Source organism: Bison bison, unplaced genomic scaffold, assembly GCF_000754665.1.
Source record: "Bison bison bison isolate TAMUID 2011002044 unplaced genomic scaffold, Bison_UMD1.0 scf7180017864122, whole genome shotgun sequence".
In the NCBI taxonomy this organism is placed as follows: Eukaryota; Metazoa; Chordata; class Mammalia; order Artiodactyla; family Bovidae; genus Bison; species Bison bison.
The window spans coordinates 649,865-661,573 of NW_011494694.1; the positions used below are offsets into that span (position 1 = coordinate 649,865).

General features: G+C 56.2%; 1 protein-coding gene across 2 annotated transcripts; it reads left to right on the forward strand.

Annotated features, from left to right (window-relative positions):
- Positions 1 to 1,715: 1,715 nt before the first annotated feature.
- On the forward strand, positions 1,716 to 11,055 carry T (T, brachyury homolog (mouse)). Of its 2 annotated transcripts, XM_010839587.1 has the most exons (8): positions 1,716 to 1,921; positions 2,560 to 2,824; positions 3,769 to 3,903; positions 5,017 to 5,078; positions 5,195 to 5,256; positions 7,270 to 7,443; positions 8,463 to 8,592; positions 10,782 to 11,055. In XM_010839587.1, exons 1-8 carry the CDS (start codon positions 1,716 to 1,718, stop codon positions 11,053 to 11,055), a joined length of 1,308 nt encoding a protein of 435 aa, XP_010837889.1. The 2 variants fall into 2 exon arrangements, with proteins under 2 accessions (XP_010837889.1, XP_010837891.1); XM_010839589.1 differs by lacking the exon at positions 7,270 to 7,443.
- The last annotated feature ends 654 nt before the right edge of the window (positions 11,056 to 11,709 follow it).

The following is an 11,709-nucleotide window of genomic DNA, read 5'->3' on the forward strand; positions in this document are numbered from 1 at the left end:
GTTGGAGAGGGCTGGGACGGCGAGCGCGCAGGGTCGGCCGCCGTCCTTCCCGCGGTGGCCCCCACGGTTCTCCACGGCGGAACGAGGCTGCCCCGCGCCGGGCGGGGAAGGGTTAGCGCGGGGCGCCGAGCCCCCTTGATAAGGCGTGGGGTTGTTCTGAATGGGGCGCCCCACCGACGCGAGGCTCCCTCCAGAAAGCCTGGAGGTGGGGTGCACGCGGAGCAGACCCGGGGGACCGAGGTCGCGGCCACTCTGGGCTCTCGAGCCGCGGGCTAGCGAGTCTGAGGCGCGCAGTCCGCGTCCCCACGAGGAGCGCCTGCTTCCTTCTTTACTGGGCTCCCGCTTTAGGAGGAATGTTATTGTCTGAAGAGGCCCCATTGAACTATTTCCTGCCCATTGTCACCTTTCCTGCGCTCTCCTCCCGGTCCTCGCGGAAGGTAATAAACCACCCGGGCCCTGCCACCCCGCCAGGCGCTCCGTCGCGACCGCGCGAGGAGACGCTCCCGAAGCCCGCTCGCGGGGAAACCGTGGCCCGTCCTCTTCTGCTCCCACCTTCCGCGAAAGCAAAGACCAAAACCCATAGAAGTCGAACAGACTCCTGGGTTACACCCAGTGCACGCACAGACCTCGCCATCAAAGTCCTGCTTTTATGCAGGGAAGCGAGAAAATATCCAGAAGGCGGAGGGCGGGGGAGGTGCGTTTTATTGATTTCAGTCTATTTCCCTCTCCGGGCGCGAAGTGGACTGTGGGCAGAGACTTGGAGCGTGCGATTTCTCTTTCCAGACCCGTGAGGGCTGCGGAGAACAGGGGGAGCCCGGTGGGCTGGTCCGTGGTCGAAGGTGTTGGTAGGGTCACCTGAAGCGCCGAGGAACGTGTCAGGCCGGGACCGGGCTCGGTGGCAGCTGAGCTTTCGGAAAAGCCCGACTCGGGCCAGGCCCTGGGCACGCACTTAGGCCGGGCTGCGCGCGGTGGTCGCGGGCTCGGGCGCGCGTGAGAGCCGCTGTGGGAATGGCATACCTGTGGGGTCCGGGACGCCCTGGGAGAGAGAGGAGGGGACCGCGCGCGCGAGAGAGAGTGGGGGAGCCTCGCGGGCCGCCTAGCAGCCCCTGGGCAAGGGGCGGCCGGGGCGAGCTCGCGGGCCGGCCAGTCCGCGCCCACCCCGTCCCCCACCTCCTCCCGGCCTTCGGGGCCCGCCCAGACGCTTTGATGGAGGTGCAAACATTTGGGGGAGGGCGGAGGTGTAGGGGCTGGGCCGGGGCTCGCAGGGTCCGGCTCCGGATTTACAAAAAGCTGGCGCGGGAGCCCATTGATGACCCCCCGCCTCCGCGGCCCGCCCGGCGGGGTCTGATATGGCCGCGCGCGGCCAATGGGCGGCGGCCCCGGCGCTTCAAAGGGCTCGCGGCCCAATCCGCCGCGCCCCCCTGCGCCAGGCTGCAGGCTCTATTTATGCCGAGGGGCGATTTTCCTTCCCAGGAGACCTACTCTCGTCCCTCCTTGCGGGAGTTCAAGTGGAATAACCTCCCCCCCACCCCTCTCCCCCGCCCCCTCCTCTCCAGATCGTCGCCTTCCACGGAGGTCGGCGCTGGGTCTGTGCCGTCGCGGGTCTGGGCACTTCTTGGGTCTTCTTGGAAGAGCGGCCGTCTGCGGCGGCGAAGGTGGCGCTTGCGTAGCCAGTCTGGATTTGGGGGGGCGTCGGGGCGCGGGCCGGCAGGAGGATGACCTCCCCGGGCACCGACAGCCCGGGGAAGAGCCTGCAGTACCGGGTGGACCATCTGCTGAGCGCCGTGGAGAGCGAGCTGCAGGCGGGCAGCGAGAAGGGCGACCCCACGGAGCGCGAGCTGCGCGTGGGCCTGGAGGAGAGCGAGTTGTGGCTGCGCTTCAAGGAGCTCACCAACGAGATGATCGTCACCAAGAACGGCAGGTGGGGCGCCGGATCCCTGCCCGGCAACACCCTCGCCTAATCTTTCCGCTCATTTCCGCTTGGGCTGGGAATAGACTCCTGTGGCCTCTCCCTCTGCCTCTAGGCCTTCTTCGCAGAATTGTCACTTTCCTGGGGAGGACGGGGTGGCGTCCCTGCGGGCTCAGATAGTAAAGAAGCTGCCTGCTATGCGGGAGACCCCAGTTCTGGTTTCTGAGTCGGGAAAACCCCCTGGAGAAGGAAATGGCAACAGGCTCCAGTATCCTTGCCTGGAGAATCCCGTGGACACGGGAGCCTGGTGGGCTACAGTCCATGCGATCGCAAAGAGTCGGACAGGACTGAGAAACCAACACAACCCTGGGGAGAGGGACTCCCCCGGAACTCGGGGGACCTATGCCTCGCCTACTCTTGCCCCCGGCCTGACCCGTGTGCTGCAGCCTCTACCAGGTCCTGTCCCACCTGCCTCCGGAGGCCGAGGGATGAGGGATGGTGGGGTGGGCGCATGCGGATCTAGGTGAGTCCTGGGAAGGAGCACCGTGCGTGGCCCCTTTTAAGTTCCCAGGGGGAGCTTTGTGCCCCAAATGACAGACGCCCCTGCCTTCGGCCTCACGATCCCATCCGGGGTCCTCCTTCCTTTTCAGGAGGATGTTCCCGGTGCTGAAGGTGAACGTGTCTGGCCTAGACCCCAATGCCATGTACTCCTTCCTGCTGGACTTCGTGGCGGCTGACAACCACCGCTGGGAGTACGTGAATGGGGAGTGGGTGCCGGGGGGCAAGCCGGAGCCACAGGCGCCCAGCTGCGTCTACATCCACCCCGACTCGCCCAACTTCGGGGCGCACTGGATGAAGGCCCCCGTCTCCTTCAGCAAAGTCAAGCTCACCAACAAGCTCAATGGAGGGGGCCAGGTAGGTGTGAGGGGTGGGGGTCGGGGGTCGACTCTAGGAGGGACCTGCGACTCTGCACCTTCTCGTGGCAGAAAGTGGAAGGGCGCTCTGGCCTGGAGGTGAGGTCTGCCTTCCTCAATTAAGCCCTCAGTGTTGTTTATAGTAAGCTGACGACAGTAACACCCGGGCCTGGAGAGCGAGCGGGGAGAGGGCGCGAAGCCTCGCCTTTGAACAGGCAGGCAGTTCTCAAGCTAAGGGGGCACTTCTGCGGCCTAGCCTTCAGCTTCCCTGGGGTAGAGAAAATATGCATGTCGAGGGTAAGTGCTCACTTCAGAGCTGAATGTGCCTGTACTGACTGCTCTCGGAGTCTGAACAGACTTGCAAAGCTGTCCTTTTCTACAGATAGTCTTTCCTTGGGGAGTGTTCCCGAAAGCGGCACTGGTGCTCAGGCATTCCAAGCTGTCTACAGCTGCCCTGGAAGCCGTAGAACTTTGTTCCACCAGGTCGAGCACGTCCGGAAGGGCAGGCGTTGTCTCTGATCCTGTGCAGCGCCTCTCATCCCCTTTCCGACCTAGTTGTGGGAACAGCGCCTGACGGGCCACCTACCACCTTCACTTGCTCAGTCGCTCCGTCTTGTCCGACTCTTTGTGACCCCAGGGACTGTAGCCTGCCAGGCTCCTCTGTCCATGGGATTTTCCAGGCAAGGATACAAGAGCAGGTTGCCATTTCCTCCTCCAGAGGGTTTTCCCAATCCAGGTATCCCTCGTCTCCTGTGTCTCCTGCATCTCCTGCATTGCAGGCAATTCTTTATGCCCCGAATCACCAGGGAAGCCCCCAGCGTCAGCAGTGAAGACATTTTTCTGTGAGCTGCAGTTTCTGCGTTTACATCAGGACAAATGGAAGTTTTGTTGTCTTTAACGGTGGGACTTTGAGGATCTCAGTTCCTGTGTTTGTGTCTCTCTCAGATCATGTTGAACTCCTTACATAAGTATGAGCCTCGAATCCACATCGTGAGAGTTGGGGGTCCACAGCGTATGATCACCAGCCACTGCTTCCCGGAGACCCAGTTCATCGCGGTGACCGCTTACCAAAACGAGGAGGTGAGGCACGGGCAGTCAGGGGGCTCGTGTGTGTGTGTGTGTGTGTGTGTGTGTGTGAGATTAGTGTCCTTTAGAGTCTAAGGTTTAGACCAATAATTAATGCCTTTTCAAATAATTTCCCATAACGGTAAATACCAAGTGGGACAGAAGGAGGAAAGTTTTAAAATAAGTACTCATTCAGGCACTTTCTCCTTTACTTTTCCCTAAAAGGGTCTAAATCTAGAAGCATCCACTAAATGCTCAAAATGAAAAGATGAATCAAACATTCAGGTTCAGGACTGTAAGATTTCTTGAGAACAAGACTTGAGAGAGAGAGAGAGAGAGAGGGAGAGAGGGGTGTCTCCTTACTCTGAAAACCTTCCTGAAAGGGTCAGGGGGCACCCCTCCAAGTCTGTGCTGTGTGAAGAGTCAAGTAGACACAGCATGCAGTTTAGAGCCTGTGGATCTGTGTCTACGCCTGACACAGACAAAGGACAGACAGTAGGTGATTAGCTGGTCAGGCTGAGAGTGTTGCCCGCCAGCCAGACTAGAAGTCACTCTCCCTAAGCGGACCTGGGTTATGTTTTGAGCCATGTTTGTTAGACGGGATATTTTTTTAGATACTTTGTTAGACGTGCACACAGAATATTTTGTTAGACATGCACACAGAATATTGTCAGCAGTGAAGAAGTGAAATGAAAGTCACTCAGTCGTGTCCGACTCTTTGGGACCCACGGACTACACAGTCCAGGCCCGAATACTGGAGGGGGTGGCCTTTCCCTTCTCCAGGGGATCTTCCCAACCCAGGGGTTGAACCCAGGTCTCCCACATAGTGGGCAGATTCTTTACTAGCTGAGCCACAAGGGAAGCCCTTGTCAGCAGTAGGTTAAATTTATTATTGTGAATTCCACTTAGGAAATCAGCATTTAAAAGCTTTACATAAATGTGCTGTTCTTTATGAAATATTATAATTACTTGTCTACTTCAGATTCAAATAGGAAAATATACCTGGAAAGAAGTCTGAATATATTTGAATATTTAAAGGGGGTACCGGTGGTGCCTGATTTCTTGGTGCCTAATTAAATCCTCTGACTAACGAGCAGATACTAGTAGATGCAATTTCTTGTTTTTCAGATCACAGCTCTTAAAATTAAATACAACCCATTTGCAAAAGCTTTCCTCGATGCAAAGGAAAGGTGAGAGAATGCTAACGATACCCCTTGGGGGAAGAAGTGTGCAGAATGATGCGCTACTGCTGCAGATACTGTTTCCTGAATGTTCTCCTTGACCATTCAATACACTTTCTTGACAGAAGTGATCACAAAGATATGCTGGAAGAAGCAGGAGACGGCCAGCAGTCTGGGTACAACCAATGTACGGTTTGTTGCGCTCTGCCCAGGGGCACCTTGTCTCAGGGACGAGCCTGTCTGGGGCAGGGGGCTGGGGATGGAGAAGACAGAGCTTCTGGGTGCCCCTGGGAGCACACCGCTCTTGGCTGTGCAAGGCAGTGGCCCTGCGTGTTGATGCTGTTCCTACTGGTCATCGAACTGCTGGTCCTCAGCCTCTGCTCCATCGGGCCTTTCGGAGGGCGCCCCCCGACCAGCTCACGGGATTCCTGACAGAGGAGCCTGGGTTCTTTTGCTCTGAGGCCCCTCCAAAGGCTTCCTAGGTGGCATGATGGTAAAGAATCCGCCTGCCAGTGCAGGAGACAAAGGAGACCCAGCTTCGATCCCTGGGTCGGGAAGATCCCCTGGAGGAGGAAATGGCAACCCACTCCAGTATTCTTGCTTGGGGAATCCCATGGACAGAGAAGCCTGGAGGGCTACAAGTCCACGGAATCAGAGTCTATGGACACGACCGAGGGCTGAGCACACAGGAGGCGGCTCCAGCCATGGCTAGGATGGACTGCTGAGACCCTGATCAGTGTTCAGACTCTGCTGTGTTGGGCAGGAGAAGAACTTGGCTCTCATCCACTCTGAGATGGTCTGTCTTTTTATTAATGGCTGAGAACGGAAGGACCGTCTTTGGGACGGTGCTTCTGATCATGTGGAGCTCTCCTCCAGCTTGCTTCGGGGCTGGGAATGGCCCGCTGGGTCATGCTGGAGACAGCAGCTCGCAGGATGGGCAAGTCTGCTTTCAGTCTGGCCTCCTTCAGGAGTTAGTGAGGTAATCAGTGGAGTGATGCAGGTCTGTAGCAGAGTCTATCAGGGGAAAAGGCTTTCTCTACCCATCCAGGCGGGGTGGGGACTCAGAGATGAGAAACTGGTAATGGTTGGGAGAGAAAAGTTATTGCTGGCTGCTCACTTCTAAGTTCGGGAGGAACCAGAGCGCCGGCTTCCTCAAAGAACGGTTTTCCCTTTCTTTCTCTGTCTTTCTCCCTCCCTCCCTCCTTCTTTATCCTTCATGGACTACTTTAACAAACAGCTCTCCTAAGTGGCTCACGGCTGCCACCTCACAGAGCAGAATATGAACAACTGCTCTGGCCAGCCGTGGGCCGGAGCTTTGTGGACAGGTCTGGACCCTCCTCTCGTTGGAATGCTGTCTGCAGTTAGAGTTTGGGACTTGGAGCCTGAGTAGTTGTCCTCCTCGTGGTTGCTTTTCTGAATTTTTTTTAAAAAAGAGGAAAATAAAGGGAATGGAGAAGAAACGGGAGCTGTAAAGGAGGGCAGGGCAGTGTTGGAATGATTCTCTGATTGACCTGTAAGGTGGGAAAGGGTGAGCCGAACGCAGAAGAAAAGCGAGGAGAACACGGGTGCCCGTCCAGGCAGGACGAGACTCCTCCGCGTGACGGTGTGGTCTGCAGCGGGGAGGGAAGCGGGGAGAAGCTGGGGGCAGGGCTCTCCCTGTGCGTCCTGAGTCTGAATTTTGTCTGTTTTAACATTTATTCACGCTCAGTAGTTTGGCCTTGAAAACTGACCTGTCTGGAGGGTCAGCACGTCGCGGGGGATATTCTGGGAGGATCCTGGCAGGGGGGATTTTTTGAGGAAGCCACACGGCTGGCAGAGGTTGGGGTCAGTCTCTCAGGTTCTTGGGTGCCCTGCGCGTCTGGACACCTTGGCCCTTCTCTGGCCGCACGGGTGATGCCCACGACCCCTGAAGCCTGGTCAGGCCCTCGGTGTCCACGGACCCTGAGGAGGAGACCCGTCGCTCCCTGGCCTCTGCCCCGCTGTCCTTTAGCTTCGTTTCCGGCCACGTGGCTCGTGGGATTTTTAGTTCCCCGACTGGGGCCTGAACCCGGGCCCTCCGCAATGAGAGCTCGGAGTCCTGAGCCCTGGACCGCAGGGAAGCCCCGTCTTGCCTGTTCGATGACGGAAGGGAGGCCGAGCGGGGTCCTAGATGACGGAAGGGAGGCCGAGCGGGGTCCGCAGCGTGCTTCTCTCACAGCAGGGGGCTGGCTGATCCCCGGAACCAGCACCCTGTGTCCACCCGCCACCCCCCACCCCCAGTTCGGAGGCCCCCTCTCGCTCCCCTCCACACACGGCTGCGAAAGGTACCCGGCCCTGAGGAGCCACCGGCCAGCCCCCTACCCCACCCCGTACGCGCATCGCAACAGTTCTCCAAGTAAGTCCCGAGTGGAAGCGGAAGGCGGCCGGGGTTGGGATGCTGGGAAGACTTCCGGGAAGGGAGAGGCAGTCGGTGAGCGTCCAGGGAGCAGGCTCTTGACTGGCTCGAGAGGGACCTTTTGTGTCCATGTCGCTGCTGGCTCGACCACAGAGACCTCCAGGCCAGGGGCTTCGGGGCTGAATGTGACTGCTACCGCTTGAGCCTCTTTTCTTTGGGACCCTGGGCCCAGGCTTGCATATTTTGAGAACCTTATAAGGTGATGATGCCGGGCCAGCCAGGCACGAGGATTACTAGCTTGACGAGACGCAAGAGTGTTTCTCCAAGTATGAGGCCAGGGTCAGTGGCTCCAGCTTCATCTGAAAACCCCCCCGACCCACAGAGTCAGAATCTCTGGTGGTCCAGCACTTGGTGGTCTAACATGCGCCTAGGGGATACAGGCTTATCCCTGCCCCTAGGTGCAGGCTTGAGTGGTATGAACACCGGGCCAGACCACGAAGACCCCTGGACCTAATTCCCTCTAATACCACGGATGCCCCAGACTTCATTTTGTCTGGCTCTGAAAGGAGGAAAAAGCAAATGAATGCCATAAAACAATTAAGCAATTAAAGCTGATTTGAAATGGAAGAAGCTTATTTGGGAAGGAAATAGGAGTCCAGCTAGAGCCTAGATCATATTTTAAATTTTGCCTTGAGTAAATGGTTTTCAAAGCCCTTTTAATTCTTAAGCAATAATCCTTTGCAGAAAAGACAGGTAAAAATTACATTGATTTTTCAGTATAATTAATTCTTAATCATGTGATTGTAGGAGTCCGTTTTGTACAGGATAGCTATTGATCTAATGATAAAGAAAAAGCCTGGGTGCTGGAATATATTCCAGTATGTACACTGACAATGAGTATTGGCCTCTGATGACCGATTAAGCAGGTGGTGATGTAGCTCCAGCTGTTGGTAGCATTTCAGTGTGTTTTTTCCCTCTTGGAAGCCCCCATCAGTAATGACACTTTCTTACATCTGTAGCCTATTCCGACAGTTCATCTGCGTGTCTGTCCATGCTCCAGCCCCATGACAACTGGTCCAGCCTTGGAATGTCTGCCCACACCAGCATGCTGCCCATGGGTCCGAACGCTGGTCCTCCTGCAGGCTCCAGGTAACGCATGTCTGGGGAGTGAGGCAAAGTGTGGGAACGTGAGTGCCTGTGATGTCATCCCATCCCATCCATTAGCCTGTATCCTGCTCTTCACTTATGGGTGACAGGTTTTTATTGGTAACTTGACTACTAGCCAGCTGTGTCCGGGGCTCCGGGTTACATGACTGCTGTGAGTTCCTGCTTCACCTGTCCTCTGGGAGTTCAGTGGTGCTTTCAGGGTGGATGGAGCTGGAATCTCATGGTAGGGAGCAGGGACCCTCTCCTGGCTCTGCTGTTTACTGGTTCATGCGATGGACAAGCCTCCTGAGCATCGCTTCTTCAGGAAAAGGGCACCAAACAACCCCAGCCTCAGCCCATCTTCCCAGGCTTGTAGGTGTACAGGATTGTGGGGTCAGTAGGTGAATCTTGAAGACAAGTTTCCAGAACCTCTTTTGACAGGCACTATCAAATTAAGGAAATACATTTGTTGGATTTCTGTGGATATAGAATCAGGGTGTTTCTTCATATACAGGTAACTTGAAAAGAATGATGACTATTTTATTATTAAATTGAAAATTGTATAGAGGGAGGTTGGCTTCAAAAAATCAAGCTGGTCGGTCAACGTATTATATTTCTTCATAGGATTTTTATAATAAAACTAAAATGACAAAGTGAGAGCCCTTTCCACGTTTTCTAAGGAGGAAATGAGTCACCGGTATTAAATGATTGAACAGGTTGGCTCACAGCAGAGTGAGTCTACGGACAAGGCACCTTGACCTCAAAAGCAGTGCAGTTTCTGTGTGGATGCTAGCTCGGTTGCTCAGTTGCGTCCGACTCTTTGGAACCCCATGGACTGTACAGAATATCAGAATTTGCCTAAGATCTTAATTCTTTATGTTTAGGAAGCAGTTCCTTTAAAGTAGGAATCCAATGTCTACTCTTAAAAATAGAGCAAGCAATACATAACCAGGAAGCCTTTCCAGGGCTCCGAGGTCACCTAGAAGACTGCGGTGAGTCGGATGACCTGCAGGTTACAACGGGGTCCCCCTGAGGACTCGAGTGCATCTCGGAGCCTTGCTGCCTTTCATCTGTAAAATGGGGAGAGTCCCCTGCCTCCCTTCATCACGCCTGTTTGCAAGTCCAAGGGCATCTGAAGTGTAGGATGTGGCCTGGTCAGCCGCATAGCCCGCCACAGCCTAAGCCCTCCTTGTTCATTTACGGAAGGATTGATTCTGCTAGAAGAGAGGGACATTTTCCAGAAGCAAAACGTCAGCCTGGTGTAGTGTTGGTCGGGCCTGTGTTCTCACACAGGGGAGGGCTAATGTCCGTTTCCAGTTCCTTCCTTCAGGGACGGGGAAGCAGAGCCTTGAAGGTGGGCTCGGAGCAAGGCTCACCTGACAAAGTGGGTTATCGGGGGTTTACTTCCAGGTCTGAGTCCTGGGGCTCTTCCTTCTCCAGGGGCCACGCTGACATGTGCTGACACGTGGTGCCCACAGGGCGTCACCAGAGGACGCCCTCCACCACCCACGTGTGTCTCCCTCATAGGAATGACTAGCTTTTTTTTTTTTAAAGATTTGTTTATTTCCTAACTCTTTGGCTGTGGCAGGCCTTCACCGCTACGCGGACGTGGTCTAGTTGTGGCGAGTCGGGGCTTCTCGTTGCGATGCCTGCTTTTGTGGCCGAGCACGGACTCCAGGGTGTGTGGGCTTCAGGAGCTGCGGCTCACGGGCTCTCCAGAGCACAGGCTCAGGAGTTGTGGCTCGTGGGCTGATCGCTCTGGGGCATGTGGGATCTTCCCAGACCAGAGATTAAACCCGTGTCCCCTGCCCTGGCACGTGGATTCTTAACCAGGACCACCAGGGAGGCCCAGGAATTACTAGTCAACACGGATGCGTACGCACATCCTCTGAAACATGGGACTCGGTGCATCTGAGAACTTGGGTTCTCAGCTTGAGTACAAAGCTGGGGTCTTTGGAGCGGAAGCTAACAGTGCGTGTCGAGGCGTTTTTAGGCGGCTCCTAATGATTTTGTTTCTTGTGGGCAGATGAGACGTGACCTCTATCCGTGTCCGAGTGTGATTTAATCACACAGAGGAAATGAGCCGTTTATGCCCCGGCCGTCTGGGGTGGGGTTGGCGGGGGTCTTTTGTCCCCTCCTGGAGCGCCTGCCCCGGTCTCTGACCCGTCTGTCTCCCCACTTTTCCGTTTCAGCCAGTACCCCAGCCTGTGGTCCGTGAGCAGCGCCGCCGTTGCCCCGGGCGCCCAGGCGGCGGGCGTGCCCAGCGGGCTGGGAGCCCAGTTCTTTCGAGGCTCCTCCGCCCACTCTGCCCCCCTCGCCCACCCGGTCTCGGCATCCTCCTCGTCGGGGTCCCCACTGTACGAGGGGGCCGCCACGGCCACAGACGTTGCCGACAGCCAGTACGACGCCTCGGCCCAGGCCCGCCTCCTGGCCTCGTGGACGGCCTTGTCGCCCCCGTCCATGTGAGCTGGAGCCTGTGCCTGAAAGGAGGCCGGGACTGCAGTGTTTGAGCGGCAGTCTCGTGGGGCGCGGGAAGGGGGTCAGGCCTGCTAACCGCCCTTCCAAGAAAAGAGGAAGAAGGTTCATGTTCTGTTATGTATCAGGGGCCCCACCGCCAGCGCTGTGCTCCTCCTCCGTGGTGGCGATGCGTCCTGGGTCCTTTCTGTGCTTCAGGTGTGGAAGCAAGGCGGGGGCCTCCCTCGCCAGGACCCTCAGTAACAGTGACCGGCCAGCATCCGGAAGCTGCGTTTCTCTTACATACAGCCCGGAGATGCCTCTGGCGCATCAGGCTTTGTAACTTCTCTGGTCATACTCTGGGGAGATAAAAAGCACGCTTCCAGTTCTCCTCCCTGTTGCTTTCCAGTAGCTTCCAGGTCCCTTTGGGACCCCTGTAGCTGGGGTACTAGCCGCAGCCCAGCTGAGACAGAATTGAGCCACTCTTGGGGGACAGCAGATGGTCGTTGAAACAACAGTGTCCAGCTCTGCCTGCTAGAATGTTTGCTTTTGAGCATAGGTAGCTGATCTCTTGTACTGTTAAACCTACAAATGTTTATGTTTTTCTTTTGACAAACTAGCCAAAGACAATCAGCAGAAAGTATTTTCTGCAAAATAAAGGCAATG

Bases quoted from the DNA above. Each gene is read 5' to 3' on its own strand.
- T (XM_010839587.1), top strand. From the start codon at position 1,716: ATGACCTCCCCGGGCACCGACAGCCCGGGGAAGAGCCTGCAGTACCGG. The intron at 1,922-2,559 runs GTGGGGCGCCGG...CTTCCTTTTCAG, and splicing joins ATCGTCACCAAGAACGGCAG to GAGGATGTTCCCGGTGCTGA. The intron at 7,444-8,462 runs GTAAGTCCCGAG...TTACATCTGTAG, and splicing joins GCATCGCAACAGTTCTCCAA to CCTATTCCGACAGTTCATCT.